Genomic DNA, 16,817 nt, shown 5'->3' with positions numbered 1-16,817 from the left:
CTGTGGGGAAAGGAAACATGGATAAAATATGGCCCCAGTGTTCTGTGAGCTCATCCAGTATTGACAAGATGTACATATTTGTACATATTTTTGGTACATATTTGATTTGCCAACAGAACAGAGATGAAAGTAGCACAGTGGCCTGCTTCATTGGTGGCTGTGGCAATACACTCTCACAAAACAAAAAAGATATGGGCTAAACTCACTATTGTATTGCTGGTGTTATCAAACCATCCTTTGCTCTTTTAAGGGATGGGGAAATGAAAAATATTCATGAAAAGCTTTACAGCTTTACAGTTTAAACCATACGTTCATCTGATCAGTGACCGAAACAGAATGCACAGCCTCATACTTCTGTGCTGTTGTCTTTGTTTTATGAATGAGCCCCAGCCCCAAGAACCTGAGACTAGGTCAGGATCACAAAACCTTACCTGCTCAGCAATTAAACACATGTGCAATAGACTTTCCCTTCTATTTAACTTTTATTAAAAGAGATGCTAAGGTACTGAGATGCAGTACATCATATTTATTACCAAAATTATTAACAAATATACAAAACTTATACATGTAATTTTCTTACATCCATTCTCTATAATACTGATTTGTGTTCAAGTAGGTTATCTACAGTATGTAAACATCCCTTGAATTGACCTCACACAGATTAGGAAAGCCCTCTAACCCATGCTTTTATCAGATACTTCTTTTTTTTGGCTTTCATTTGTAGAATCTAATCTTCACATTTGGCACATGGAAGAGACATCTACAGTGCAAAAGAGGCAGATTTTCTGGTTTCCTTCTGAATAATTTTGCAGGGGCACAGTTAAAGAGCTGAGAGAACAAGAGCACTCTTACTCCATGGAGGTGGATTTGTTGTAATGCCAACAACTCTTGGTTCAGCCATTAAACTTGAGCTTAAAGTCAATGCCTCTTCCTTCTCCCACCCCCCGGCCCACCCCCCATGCAAGGTCAATTAGGCCTTAACCTTGTCTTAAAAGTATTAAAAGAAATTCCATCCATCCCAGAACAAGTAGGTTAATTTCACCGAGGAATAATTTTTCAGTGTTCTTTTATGGGGGTTGGTTTGTGCAGTGTGATGAGCCAGCAAAACTTTTAAATGGAGAAAAAAACATGATTAAAAATAAAAACAAAAAACGGATAGGAGAGTAGAACTTTCTATTTGCTTTCAACTGCCACCTCTGCAATGAAAAGCACAGCCTCTCTGAGGTGGCAACATGACCAAGTGAAAGGCGGAGAAAAGTCAAGCCCGCCATACTTAACCTTGGACTCCACGCCTTTGAATACAGTATCACAAAAACTAAAAAAGAAGAAAAGGTCATTGGAGATTCTGCCCCCCTCTTCCTGTGTTTCCTTTTGATTATTTAACTTAATCTAACCAAGTAAAGCTGATTCAGAGAGAGCTCCGCTCGCCCGCTCCCCCCCGCAAACTCACTCTCCAGCAGTCTTGCTCCTGCGGTTGCGGCGCCTCTTCCGCGAAGCCTCCGCCCCAGAACGGCCGGGTTTGGCCGCGCGCCGGCCTCCCGGCTTCCGTCACCACAGGGGCGCGGGCCCCTCCGACGCCCCGTAGAGCTCCGCCAGCTTCCGGAAGCGGGGTCCCCAGTCCGTCAGGAAGTCGAAGCTCTGCTCCGAGTCTGAAGTGGCCGACTGCAGGGAACTCAGAGACCCGGCGACCGAGCCATCCCCCTCGAACATGTACGTTTGCAGGGAGTCGAAGGGCGCGGCCCACAGGTCCATGTCGGCCTCGTAGAGTTTGGCCAGGACGTAGCTGTGGACGGTGCTGCTGACGGCGCACGTCTGAGGCACGTAGCGGGAGAGGCTCTCGATCTCGGGCAGCATGTCCTGCCGCGTCTTGGAGGCGCCGCCCGCCTGCGCCTCCCGTGGGTTCCACATGGCTGCGATGTCGAAGGCCTCGGTGTCCTCCTCGCCACCGCCCTCGTCGTCGTAGCGCACGATGTTCTCGTGGATGTTCTCCTCGTCGTCGATGATGTATGGCTGCTTCCGGTGCCTCCGCATGGACAGGATGAGCAGCACCAGCACTGCCGGAAACACAGAGGACCGGGTGTTGGCGGAAGAGCCCCGGCCGTGTGGGCCGAGACCAGAGCTCTTGAGTAACACAGGTAGGGCGAGGGCTGTCTGGGTGGGGAGAGCAGGGGCAGTGTTTGGATATGTGACCTCACAGGGTCTACCCTGTTCTCACTCTTCCTGCACTGTTGGAGAGTCTGTGGGCGAGTGAACGCTACGTGACATGATTCCACGTGGTTTAAGTAGAAGTTGCATGTAGAGGCTCTGCACACACCTTATCGCTTTGAAATGTGTGTGCGTTTGTACACCCAGCCACCCAGTGTAACACCTCATTAACAAAGCACGAAGCCCTGTGGTCCCGTGGAGTATATGCTAAGGATCAGACCATGTTTTCTGACTGCGTAAGGACGAATACGTGTTTCTCCATTATAATGTGAAAACCTTACTGTACAGGTGGAATCCTGCTTTTTACATTAGCCTCTCAATAGGATCCTACTTTGTAAATATACAGTGGACCCTGGAACAACATGGGTTTGAATTACTGGGGTCCACTTAGCTGTGGATTTTTAAAAATAAATACATACTGCAGTACTACTGCAGTTGGTTGCTGCAAATGCTGAACCGTGGATACTGAGGGCCGACTATAAGTTATTCACAACTTCAGGGCAGGTCTAAGCCCCTAACCCCACCCCACCATTGTTCAAGGATCAATTGTGATCATATATTAATTAAATGAGTATAGACACATGTGTTAAATATGAGCCAAAGTCTTAGTCTTTCTATGTTTTCTCCAAAAAATAAGAGAGCATAAATGACCATCTTTGTCCAGTTAACTCAGATTCCTCAGAAAAGCCTTCCATTAGAGAGGAGGTTGTGACTTTCTAGATCTAAGGATGTTCATGGAAGAGAGGGAATGAACAGTGACATTTTATATAATTTCATCATGTTATCAGAGATGCACCATGCTGTTAGATATGCCCTTGCAGGTTTGGATGAAAGTTTATCCCAACGTATGTTTTTTTTTTTTTTTTTTCCCCAGGATGTGTTCACTGGGGTTTAATGGAGAGATGGAGGTAATCCCATTGAACCATTTATCTCTGTGAGTAAAAATGTTTTCCAGGAAGCGTGTTGAGATTTTGGCTGTAGAACTTTTTTTTTTCTAGCATGCTTTGTTACAGCTGGTGAATGGTGACAGCTAGACAACACTGCAAAATAAGAGCCCAGTTTATCCAAGGGAGGGGGGAATGGAGTACAGTCATATGCCCAGTAAGATTATGGACTAACTTAAAAAAATAACAATAATGGTTTTTTAAACTTGAATGTGGAATGTGCTTTTTGTAAATTGCAGTGAATGATGTTAATACATGATATTTTCCTGAATAGCTCAGGTGACAAAATGCACACACAGGAAACAGTTATATACTCTTGTATTTTATCTCTGTGCAAAAATGTAACTCATAGGCTAGAGGACTATGGGATTTCAGAGAAGTGGACTAATAGGACTTTGATGAAGTGGGGGCTTGAACTGGGCATTGGAGGTTGGGGTGTGATTTGGATGGATGCAGGGTGGAGAAATGGGATTCTGAGTGAACTTGCTGTGTTTGTGGGATTCAGTAAGGAGTTACTAAACTCAAATATTTTTTAGACATTATCTGAAGCAAAACAGAAACCAAGTAGAATATGACATGATTTCTGTTTTTACAAGCATGCAATCGAAGGAGATAATAGACATTAATGATTAATATCAAACAGGTGGTGATAGGACTATCATAGAGCTGCAAGAGTTTTGCAGAGAATACAGAAGCAGGGCCAGTTAATTCTTCCTGGGGACCTGAGAAAACCTCCACACAGGTGACACTGGAGTGCTAGGTGTGGTATTTCAGAAAATGCTGGGAAGCAATGTTAGAAAAGTCTTTGAGTTTGTACTGGAAAGAATTCTGATGATATAGAATTAGGCAGTTTATAGAACTCTGAAAAAAATAAAGATTGCTACGTATCTTATTTTTAGGTAATCTTATATAAATATCAAGTATTATATAGTCCCCTGAAAATCAAATTTTAGGAAAAATGATCCTATTCAGCTGAAGGGCTTCCCTGACAGAAGAGAATCAGTTCTAGGGATGTTTATTCTTTAGTATCTATAGGCACAGTGCATAGGGCCTATGAGATTTTCTAGGAACTAGATACATATTTGAAACATGGAAAAAAATCCATAGTCAAAATTAATGTGTTAATATAATTATCCACAAAATGTAGTATTTCTTTGACAAATCAACTGCAGTTCAGTCTTACTCAGTTTTATGAATTATATTTAATGTGGGATATACACTGTTAGAAGTGAAAGTGCCTAAAACTCTGAGGATTTTATGACAGCTTTGCTCGGTTTAGGTGCTGAAAACTGTCTGTTTATTCTGCGCAATTCCAAAAGCAAGACATAATGGGTTTGGGAGGCACGAAATAAATCGCCCCTTGCACACCGCTTGTAAGTTGAGAGCCTCTTTGTGCCAGCCTCTTTAAATCAGCCCCGCTGAACTGGTGGCTCCTTCTACTGTTTGTGGGCCAGGGTGAACTCATAATGTAGACATTTCCAAAGATAGAAGTAAGGACAGCCAGACTGGAAGTTTCTCCTAGGAGCAAGTTTCTTCAAAGGCCTCTTTCAGGGTGTCCTGCTATGCACTCAAGGACTCCCAGTGCCACCTTATGGACACTCAGGGAATTGCAAGAGGGTTTTATTTGTCAGTACAGAAAGGGACCAGAAGCCGTAACAATTCTCTCTGATCCAGGTATCCAAGGACTTTGAAAGGTTACTTCTTTATACTGTTTTTCCCTTCATGTAGCACTGAACTACATGAAGCATATTCCACAGACCTACTAGAAATTCAATCAAGCAACTGACATTTTAGTTAGACCTTCTTTCTTTGGTCTGACTCAGTCTCTTGGTTTGGAGGTAAACCTGGGATCAGGGCTTAAATTCTAATTTTAATCCTCAAATCTTTACTCTTTTCCCTTACTAGGATTTCTTCCATATTGAATAATATTACTATCTACTAAGTCTGCTTTTCTCTAAGCAAAATAAGTATGCTGTGAATTATTTCAGTCAGAAGAGTTGGCAGATATGTACAGATAGTTTTTTGGTTTCAGGAATTGGTTTAGATGTTTTACTGTTTGTTTTGAGTGTGGATTTTGAGGATAATAGCATGAATGGCCTTAGTACAAGGGAGTTGGGAGCTGCTTTGCAGTATGACTTTAGATGAAGAGGAAAGGATCCTCTATCCCAGTAGTGCTCTCCCACTGGCTTGTCATCACATCTTTATTTCACAAGTAGAGGCAAACTGACCCTGGTTAGAGGCCACGATACCCAGGGAGGGGGGGTGCTAACGCCCCCAAACAGCTTACCCTCCCAGATATCCATGAGGTTCACTCTGCCACTTCAGATCTCTGCTCAGAGGTCGTCTTATCAGTGAGGTCCTCCCTGACCACCCTAGTTAAACTGGCACCCACCCCTGTCTCCTGTCCTCTCAGGACTCCCTGTCCCTCTTCCCTTCTCTGTAACACTTACCACATCCTGAATCTGGGGATGAACATTTGGGGGAAAGGCCGTACTGCGCAGATACAGGGATGTGCAATGCGGGGCCTGCCTGTGTTTCAGCCCTGGCTCTGCGACTGAGATTTGGCCTTGGGCCCGTCACTACCTCTTTGTGATTTAGCTACTACCTATCTGAGATGAGGGGGCTAGAAGAGGTGATCATCATAGCCTGTCCAAAATTATTATATAGGTTCTATGATGTCAAAATGAACTTGCTTTATTTTGAATTAAGCTCTGTGAAGGCTGGGGCATTTCTGTCTTATTAATCCCAGCACCTAGAAAGGCAGCCTGGCCTACAGTAGATGGTTGATAAATATATGTGCTTTCATTTGGCCACAGAGGCCATGAGTTCCTTGAAGGAGGGGACTGTCTCCAAGTTCTTTACGTCTTCCCAGCCTTACTCACCCACCTTTTCAATAAGCACGGTGTGGAAAACCAGTTCTGGCCAGCTGTGTCAGTGTGATAACGGAATGGTATCTAAGTAAGCACTTGCAGGACCCCACAGAATGGAGAGGAGCCACTTACTCACCTAAGAGGACAAAGATGCAGGCCAGGATGGCGATGAGGGCGCCGCGGCTCAGTCTGACTGGGAGCATGTAGGCCTCGGGGCTGCAGGACAGGACGTGGCCATCGTCGTCACAGCTGCACACCTGGATAGTCAGCGTGCCCGTGCTGCTCAGCACCGGCTGCCCATTGTCCGATATCAGGATGGGCAGGTAAAAGACACTCTGCTCCTGCTGCCGGAAGCCAGACCTCCTAGTTAGAATCCGGGCAGTGTTATCTGAAGAAGACAGGGGTTCCGGGATCAAAAAAGGAGAGAGAAGAGGAAAATGAAAGAACCAACAAGAGAATTAATTTTTTGGATTGAGGAAAGCAAGGGGGCAGGAACTGGGTGGGGAAGGAGAGAGAAGGGACAGCATGCCCTGGAGGCGGTTAGCTACAGCCACCGTTGGGTTTTTTGGGATCAGCAGTTGGATTCAGAAACCAAGATTTTTGCTTGCTTCTAGGGAAAACCCTGAGGCCTTTTTTGAGAGTCTGTCTTACCCTTTGTGACAAAGTGCCCAGGGCAAACTGTCAGACTTCAGATCTAACTGAAATGTCCCTGGGGAAACTTGACAGAACTGAACAGTCACTGGCGACTTGTGGTCCCTGTTGGTTCTGGCTCAGCAGCTTTCCAAGGCCCTGTGCTGCTTTGTGCCCCCGGGAAAAGAATGCTGAGGAGCCCACGCGGCTGTGGCACATTGCTTATTTTTGCCACTTTGGCTGGAGTTCACGTCTTCTGCTATTTTCTTTTATGCCTCTGAAATGCTGTCACCAACTCCTGTGCTTTCCGATGAACCTGCTCGTTTAGCAGAAGCTTATCTGAAATCCCCTAATCATGACATACCCTGCTATTTCCCGCTAATTGGTGGTCTAAGTTTAAGCAATTAATATGAATTTGGTGAACATTCAATACTAGTTTTTTCCCCCAGTTTTAAAGGGGATTAGCAAAATTGTTTGGTATGTTTCCACAAAGCTGATGTGTGTGTGTGTGTGTGTGTGTGTGTGTGTGTGTGTGCCTGTATTTATATTTGCCTAGTGTAATGTTTTGGGATCTTTTTAAATCTATGTTCTCAAGTTTTCTTGAGTGGGTTTGACTTATAAATCAGATATATTTTCTGGAAAGCTGGTATCTTTTTCAGCAGAGGAAAAATTTGAGAGATGTGGTAGGACGTATAATCAGTGACAAAGCTAACGTCATCAGTATGGAAGGTCCTCTGGATGTGTTTCACATTTCACAGGGAAGAGTCTAGAACTTCACAAAAAATTCTGAGAGTCTAGCCAAAGTAAACATTATTCAGACCAATATCAATATTTCTGGACATAATAAAGGATTATACTTTTCTACCCTCTTGAATTTGGGCATGTCTGTATCATTTGCTTTAGATGATGGAAATGAGCAAAACTGATTCGTGTCACTTCGGACAGCAGCATGTATCAATAATAGCTGGTATGTTATTCTTGTGCTCTCTTGCCTTGTTGTAATATATGAAAGAACATTAGAGATGGAGAGCCAGGCAGCCTACACCTGGACAGCTGTCCTTGGTTGCCAGACCCACAGTCAGCTTTATGTGAGCAAGAAATTAACTTTAGTTGCGTTAAGCCACTGAGATTTTGGTGTTTTTTCCTGCAGCCTAACCTAGCCTATTCTGACTAATACATAATTCCTTAATTAACTTTTCCACCTCCTCCTCCCCCTGTTTTATCATGAGAGCAGTTGTTTTTTGAGTGCTTATGTGCAAGGTATTTAGACTTTACATGCAGTATCTCATTTAATCTTTACCACCATTTGGTGAGATAGTGATAATCTCACCCTTTTACAGTGAGAGTTAAGGCCTAGAGAGATTATGTAATTGGTTCAAAGTCACTAATTTAGTAGAAGAGCTGGGATTTGAACTCTGGTCTCTTGACTCCAAATACACACTCCTTCCATTGTGCTGTGTAACCGCTTACTTAGTTTTGTAACATTAATGTTGAAAATTATTCAGCTGATTGAAATCTCTTCCTACTTTGGTACAGGCCTTTTCCCTCTTATTTCCTTCTCAGTGGAGAAAGATAGCAGTTGGTTACCAACCTGAAGATTATATTCATATTTCCACCTACCACACAATCCATCTTCTTTTCTGTTTTCCAGATTTAATAGCTAAGTACTAGTAATTTTGCTTCACAGTTTCAGTTTTGTTTTGTTTTTGTCAGAAGTAAAGTTTTTCTCGAACAGAAATCTTTTTTATTTTTCATTTTAATCAAGGGCAGTTCATCAGACCTTGAGAAAGCCGGAGAAGAGCTGAATTTCATATAAGTATTACATTATGCCTACTATGCATCATAGATTTCTTGATCTCAGAATTATTTAAGATTAAGAAAAAAAGATCAGAGCATCACATTGCTGAGACTAGGCCTACAAAGGAGCTGGCAGAATTTAGCCACTTGCAAAATTTTGTTGAATATTATAACTGGAGCTCGAATAACCCATTTGGGTATAGTATCCAGGGTGACACAAAGATTGTGTGTGTGTGTGTGTGTGTGTGTGTGTGTGTGGCTAAAACAGGAGGTCTCAACTTCCAGTCCCAATTTTAATACTTACTCTCTATTCCATGGGCCATTTACTTTCTTTCCTTATCTATCAGATGAGACAATGAGAATCATCAGAGGCATTAGTAACTTTCTTAAGACCTTAAAGGATTATTATAAATATCAAATAAAGCAAAGTATGAGAAAATGCGTGTGAAACTGTGAAGTATATGGACAATCCTTTTCACAATGCTTTGGGGATTAAGAAAGGCTTTACTTGAAATAGTGCACTGTTGTGTTCATAAATGAATATCATGTTTTGGGCACGGGGGTTGGAGGGCTTGACAGTAGATCCACCACATCAGATGTTGGTCAGGTTTTTTTTTTTTTTTTTTTTTTTACCGGTACACGGGCCTCTCACTGTAGTGGCCTCTCCCGTTGCGGAGCACAGGCTCCGGACGCGCAGGCTCAGCAGCCATGGCTCACAGGCCCAGCCGCTCTGCGGAATGTGGCATCTTCCTGGACCGGGGCATGAACCTGTGTCCCCTGCCTCAGCAGGCGGACTCTCAACCACTGCGCCACCGGGGAAGCCCGGTCAGTTTTTTTTTTTTTTTTTTTTTTTGCGGTACACGGGCCTCTCACTGTTGCGGCCTCTCCCGTTGCGGAGCACAGGCTCCGGACGGGCAGGCTCAGCGGCCATGGCTCACGGGCCCAGCGGCTCCGCGGCATGTGGGATCCTCCCGGACCGGGTCACGAACCCGTGTCCTCTCCATCGGCAGGCAGACTCTCAACCACTGCGCCACCAGGGAAGCCCCCGGTCAGTTTTTTAATGAGCCTCAGTAAAGGATACTCGAGGGATAAATTGTCATGAGATTAAGAGTTCATTCTTTCTATTGAAGATGTTCCAACTTCCGTTTTGAAAAAAACCTTCCAAGAGATGAGCCATTTCTTTTTATAGTCATCAGGTTCCAGGGGCCCATATTTTTAAGGTATTGGCCCCATGAATTGGTGCCCAAAGTCATTGTTAAGAAATTTGCAGCATTTTGCTGTGTATTGTTTCTGTATTGATTCAGACAAATATCAGAGTGGAGGAATAGAGTGACACTTAGCTGAAAATTTGAAGAAACAGTATAATGTATTATTTTTTCCCCCAGGATTTCTACTATGAAACCTATCCTAGGGAATTCCTTGGTGGTCCAGTGGTTAGGACTCCATGCTTCCACTGCAGGGGCAGGGGCCCTGGGTTTGATCCCTGGTCTGGGAGCTAAGATCCTGCAAGCCTTGTGGCACGGCCAAAAAAAAAAAACCTATCCTGAAGGGTCTGAAACAATGTTTTGCAGGAAGGGTTTCCAAGTGAAGCAGATAAATGAATAATTCAAAATTTGACCCAGTAAAAAATATCAGGATATTTAATTGTAGCACTTCCGTTGTTATAATTTATATTACTCTTCCTTTCAGAATTATAGTGATTTGATGTAGATGATTAAACAGATGACTAAATGCTTTCCACTTAGAAGAAAACAGGTTTGATATTCTCTAGTTTTAATAGCAGAATATCGTGTGGGGTGGATTTAATACTTTAAGTCCCAAACAATTGATTTTTGGACTAAGACTAGGTATGCCTAAATCATGACTTTTTGTTACCCTTTGTTTAGATTGTTCTAAAGTGACAGAACTTTAGAATTGGAATAAAAATGAGGCCACCACAGCCCAGAGAAGTGATGCCCTCTCTCTCCAAGGTCAGACAGCTAGTTGGTAGCAGAGTTAGCAACATAAGGGGTTCACTTGACAGATTTAAATTATTTTTTCACCTGCTCTGACCTTTCTCTGAAAATCTTCTGGCCAAAGTACAGAAGCCCCTCCTTTTCCCATCTGTGCCCAATGAAGAGTGTGCTAGGTCTGTGAACTCCTTAGCTGGTCTGAATGCTTTTTGGAATAGAGGGGTCTATAATTCCATTCTAGCAAAGATGTAGAGGGAAGCACTTTCTGGAATAGGGAACCCCACCCGACTCTTCTTTCTGAATCATTCCAAAATAATAAAGTGGTTTCAGTGCCAGAACTACTGGTTGTGTTCCTGTATTTGTCCTTTGCTCTTAAGTAACTCAAAAGTTACTTAGCCTTTGTCTCCCTTTTGTTCTGGGAGCTTTCACTGTTTCCCCCTTTGATCCTTGCTTAGAAGTGTTCAATCAGGATTTTCTCCTTGGGCCTCTTTCTGTCAGCTTTCTCAGATTCTTCCTGTAGTTAAAGAACATACAAACATGGCTGCTCTCTGTGGGGATGAAGGAAGCCTGTGTGCCTCACACAGTGTCTGGCCCAGAGCCTGTGCTCAAATGTTTGAGTGAACTGACTGACTGAGTAAAAGTTTCAGAATCAGCAGAGGATGTTCTTTGTCTTTGATGTTGTGAAACAAAACTTTAAAAGACCATACGAATTAACATTAATGTCTTTCGTGCTATTAAAGAGCAGGTGACCTCTGACACTGTTTGCATGGTATAGTAACCCAGAGTTTCCAGCCCACGCTGTAGAAAAGCATCGGTAGCCAGCTGATTACCTTGGTTGTCCCTTACGGTGAAGTTGGGGTTGTTAGCAGCCTCAGGAGCCAAGCTGTAGTAGAAGTGCTGGCCATTGCGTGGGTCATCTTGGTCCACTGCGCTCACTGTCTGGATCAGCTGAGGGAGGGACATGAAATCAGGTGAGTCAGAGTCAAAAGAAAAGCTTCAAGGGCGGGGGGGATCCCAAACCCTGAAATCCAGTAGTAGATTGTTTTACCTAACGAGGACATCCTGAAACTTCCCTCGGCAGTCTCTGTGCCATCACACAGTGCAGAATTGAATTTTGGTTTATTGTTGGGCCTGAGTGTGTTAACAGGCACATGGTAGATGATACCTAAATGCCTCAGATGTTAGACATCGACATAACACACTATTCTCACCCCAGGTCTGGCCCCTTTTAGGCAGTTGAAACAAGACTTTGAGTGAAATAATTCTGGGATGCCACAAGGTCCTGCCTGTTTCCCAGTTTTTTTTGTCTCCTCGCCTCACCTTCTTAGCCTCACATTTGGGTTAATATTTCATGGTCAGATTGCTATGTTTGAGAGCCCTCTATTTAAAAATGACCAGTACCTAGTGGGAAGTAAGCAGACACTACATTGATTGTGTCAGCTTAATGGAAAACAGATGTGAGGGGGTGGGTCGCAGAGCAGTCACTCTTTGTTGGCAGGCAGGGGAGCTAGGCAAAGTGTAGAGCACAAGACCCCCAGGGTGGGCTTTATAGAACAGCCTGGAGTCAGAAGCAAGGCTTGGGGCTGAGGAGAGGAAGAGGTGGAGTGGCTTCCTCTTGAGCTCTTTGGCCAAAATTTTGCCCTTTCCATGTGTTTTTCAAAGTCATAAGTTACCATGAAGGTTATGAAGATCAGGATGGAAAAGTTCCTAAAGAAAGCAGTGAGAAATAACACAATTGAAACACTGGCAGGCAGACTGGGGGGATATAGAACAGGTGTCGAAGGGGTGGTCTCCTTCCTGTGTGTTTGCTCTCTCGCCAGCCAACGGCACAGACTCCCCCCACCCCTCTCGGGCCTGGCCCTGTAGACACCACACTCCTGCTGTCAAAAACTGGCTATTAACAGGGTAGAAAATGGAACATTCAGGGTCAGCTGGAGGGCTGAGGTGGGCTTGCTTAGTCTTTCTTTCTTCATCTGTAAATTAAGGAGGTAATGCTACCCTCACAGTATGCAGAAGATTAAATAACAGAGGGGAAAGCTTCCAGCAAGGGGCCTGCTGGTAAACATGGTGTTGCTCAGACCCCCTTCAGTGAAGGACTTGATACCTTCACCTGTCAGTCTCTTTGGCGGTTGCTTCAGTTGCTGAGAGCCACCTACCCACAGTCACCACATTCTTCCAGGACATTCCATATCCAGTGACTGATGCGATAGTATAAAGCCTGGCCATCCCATTTCAACTCAGGAGAACCCTAGTCCTAGAACACTTTGAAGTCATCCAGGGCTGTTAGTGGGTCTGCACTGCAGCTGGACTTCTCCTTTTGCCCAGTCTTGCAGAAGTTCTTCCCTTCCAAGGGCATTGGCCCCAAGGGCATGCCTTAATAAACATCTTAGACCAGAACTCCATCTCATTTATGCCTTCTGGTGAACCCAGCTGGCAGCGGGGCTCTGTTGAATCTAAAGGTCGGGGGGATGGAGTTGCAATAAAGGAGAGGGATCAGGAGAGCACTGAAGATAAATCTGCCGCACAGTCCAGCCTGGCGTCAGTGCTGCTCATACACGAGGGTCACTCCAGTGCCCCATTCCTGCCGAGACAAATCCTGTACATTCCGTCTTGTGCATGGTGCCAAACACGTGATGACATGTTTCTTCATGAATGTTATAAATAGGTGATTATGTATAACTTGGAAAACAGAAAGTCATTTCAGAACATCTGACCTGTGAAATTGTATATATGTATATTGGTGAGGTGGGGACCTGAGGCATATGATGTGTTGGTTACAGGGCTTTAAAGAATGGGTGAGCGATTGATACAGGTCAGGAGCACCAGAGCCTGCTCTCCTGGCCTCCCCTCTCCTGGCAGGTCCAATTTCATCCTCAGCCCTACTTGCCATTCAAGATTCTGCTCAGCAGGTTTCACACCGCCCTCAGCCTGCACCAAAGACGTCGTCTGATTTCTTTCTGGGCTTCGTTTCTCCCTAAGAGGAAAGCACACATCCGAACTCGGCAGATACAAAGCTAACGACAGTGTCTGACAAATCTAACACAAGGAGGAGGCCTGATTCTTCATAAACCAGACATACCTACTGAGCTGTGTGCTTTTGAAAATCTTCAAAACATGTCCCAGAGCCAAAATCAAAGAGTAGGGTTTACGTATCTTGGGCTAAAGATGACAAATATGACAGACTATGATAGACTTGTGGCTCACAATCTGAACTTGAAGTCACAGATAAACCATGCTTCAAAGGACTGTATAATAGACAATTAGAAGATGAATGTAGAAATGGGAGGTGTGCTTGTGTGCTGCAAAAACAAAAGAGGTGGTAACATGCTATTAACCTGTCCTTCTGGACTTCCCTGGTGGTGCAGTGGTTAACAATCCTCTTGCCAGTGCAGGGGACACGGGTTCGAGCCCTGGTCCAGGAAGATCCCACATGCTGTGGAGCAACAAAGCCCGTGCGCCACAACTACTGAGCCGGCACTCTAGAGCCCACGAGCCACAACCACTGAGCCCATGTGCCATAACTACTGAAGCCTGCGCACCTAGAACCCATGCTCCGCAACAAGAGAAGCCTCTGCAATGAGAAGCCCGTGCACCGCAATGAAGAGTAGCCCCCGCTTACCGCAACTAGTGAAAGCCCACACACAGCAATGAAGACCGAACGCAGCCAAAAATAAATAAGTGAATAAATAAATAAATTTATATATATAAAAAAACCCTGTCCTTCTATTCTGAAGCCTGTTAAGAAAAGAAATGTTTCACTTTGGGGAATGAGGGGTTTAATTTATTGTGCTACTATTACTCTTTATATTACAGATTAAAAATTAGTTTCTTGTCATATTAAAATATAAAGTATTATGTTTGTCATATTATAATGATAATCTTATATAATATAAAACAAAAAATTATGTATGGTGTTTCTATAATATATAAGTAAATTGTCATGTTACAATAAAAAAATCATTAAAGTCCCAAATCCCTTCGCTCAAATCTCAACTACCTTAGCACAGTAACTATTGCTATTTTTGCATCCTGCCTCCCAGTTTTTGTTCACATGCAGATACAGTTTTACATAACTTCAAGCATGTACATGTAGTTTCTATACCTCCTTTCTTATAATAACTCAGATCATTTCTTATGCTGGAAAGTCTTCATTGTAACTTTATTAGCTGCATAATATTTCAGGTCTTTCTAGATTAGAAATTCAATAGATATAGAAGTAGAATTATCTTAGACTTGTTGAAAAAAAATTTAAGCATGCTATAGACCATTGCACTGGGTTTCAAGAATCAATGGATGAGATAATTTAGATGAGAAGGACTACAGGACACATTTTTTTTCCCCCTGGAACAAGGGAGTCACTTTTTCTTTGAGTAGAATGGTGAAGGTGTGTTGAGTCAATCTTTGGTGAGTTCAGGAAGCTAATAAAAGTTTTGGTTGTATAGAGAGAGTCTGTGCAGTGGGATGTTGCAGGAGAGTGAGAGAAGTGGAAGCAAAAGCCGTGTTACAAAAGCCGGAAAACCTGAATTACCAAAGCGTGTGTCCTTACCATGTGCACCCAACATCCCCAAACCGGAATCCAGGACCACAAAATATGCTTGGGGGAAATAAATACATTAGGGAGGACTGAAGAGTCTTACAAAAGCAGGAGCAGAAGAGGAGAGATTGCCTGTGATCTGAGGTATGGAAGGCTGGGCACGGGATGGGCAGCAGCCTGACACATACATTAATAACGTGGCCATTCCAAGCACAGTTTGGATGTTTTTCAGTTACACCACTTGGGATTTAGTCAACCCAATATTCATTTAGGTTTAAAAGAAGACTTTAAAAAATACACAAATATATCTGAAGATTATGAAACTAAAGCTGTTTCAAATAAGTAGAAATTTGTTCCTTCAGATGCCTTTCCTCTCAAAACTTTACATGACATGAGTGGTACTAATAAAATGGATGTTTTAATTGAGGGAGGGGAGAGTAGAATTACCTAGGTAGTTCTAGGTAATGAGGTGTTCTGAGAATAGGGCAGGCAGTCTGTAAACTTGCTGCCAGAAGGAAGGGAGGTAGGAAGATATAAAAACTAAACTTTCCTTACTACAAACACTTCCAAGGATGATCGCTAAAATGAGAAAAAGACTCTCCTTTTTTCTCCTATCTTCATCTCCATGGTCCCTCATTTCCAGGACCCAGAGCACATGTTACTGCAATTGGTTCCATACAGTTCAGTTACAAGGTGGGTGACTACCTGGCTTCACAGGTGAGTAAGCCACCTTGATTCACAACCTTGTTTAGATTATAAAATGTAATGGAGGCTCGAAATAGTTGTCTTAACAAATAAACTGTTGCAACATGATATACAGACGTTGGGGACTGTCTTTTGTAAACTTAGTTTCTGGAGTCTTAAATTTCTTTGATGACAAATCTGGTTATCTGAAACAGTCGTTTCCACATGTTGGGGGTTAACCAAAGTGCACCCTCACAGGCTGCCTTACCTGCCCTGCTTTGGCATTCTCACAGACAAAAGCTTCATAGAATCTGGGGAACTTTGGAGCATTGTCATTCACATCTAAGACTTTGATTGTGACAGGAACGCTTCCAACCTGGGAAGGATTGTCTAAAAGCACACACAAAACAAACAAATACCAAAGGTGAGGAGGGTTCAGAAATGCAAGAAAGCAGCTCTTTGTTGGAATAGGTGTTTACCTCCTCATTCTGGTTTTTAAAGGAATGGCTAAAGTACATGGAAATAGCAACACAAGGATGCAGGGGTTGCCTGTTAAGAGTGTGGCCAGAACATAAGCATGGGCAGGATGAGTTTTGTGTTGGAGAGGTGTGTGATATCAGGAGGTTGAGGGGAGGGATGAGACTCGGGGGGGGGAGAGCAGGTATCACAAAATGAATCTTAAAAAGAGGTTTTGAATCTCTCACTTGGCTCATGCTTCAGATTCTAGAATTGAAGGCAGGTCGCACCCTGAGCTGTGAGAGTGGCACCAACAAGCTCTTTCCCCAGGAACTATACTCGGCATCCAGCTGCCATATCTTTGAACTGTGTCTGTGAGCATTTGTGCTTTTTTTTTTGCTCATCCGTTAGCAAGATGTGTCCTAATGTAATTGCTTCTTCGTTTTACAACATTTTGCCTTACAAAAGGTTTCATAGGAACACTTTACTTTTGGATAGTGGGAAAACCTGTAATCAGTTCTTTGAATTACTGTTTCAGAAGGTTTCAAGTTATTCATGGGATTACAGATAGCACTGCACATTTATTTCCACCTATGGACTAAGGGAGATAGTATAGGACACACCAAATCTGTATCTTTGTCTGGGGTAGGAGAAGTTACTCGTAGTCACTTATGGGGAAATACGTCCTTTTGGTCTGTCTGTTGCTTGGCGTTACCACACAAAGATAATTTCACAGCCCCACTAG

General features: G+C 43.5%; 1 protein-coding gene across 1 annotated transcript in view; it reads right to left on the bottom strand.

The window, feature by feature from the left end:
* Positions 1–1,548: 1,548 nt before the first annotated feature.
* Positions 1,549–16,817, bottom strand: part of CDH20 (cadherin 20) — a gene marked incomplete at both ends in the record, with an annotated part of 59,940 nt that continues 44,671 nt past the window's right edge. The window contains 4 exons of the mRNA XM_082667535.1: positions 1,549–2,054; positions 6,156–6,407; positions 11,229–11,346; positions 15,885–16,006. Coding sequence (XP_082523661.1) covers positions 1,549–2,054; positions 6,156–6,407; positions 11,229–11,346; positions 15,885–16,006 — 998 coding nt within the window. The remainder of the gene's footprint in view (positions 2,055–6,155; positions 6,408–11,228; positions 11,347–15,884; positions 16,007–16,817) is intronic.

Source organism: Grampus griseus (assembly GCF_964374135.1).
Source record: "Grampus griseus genome assembly, chromosome: 12".
NCBI classification, from domain to species: Eukaryota; Metazoa; Chordata; class Mammalia; order Artiodactyla; family Delphinidae; genus Grampus; species Grampus griseus.
The sequence above is the reverse complement of the archived record's forward strand: the minus strand, read 5'-3'. Positions and strand labels throughout refer to the sequence as shown.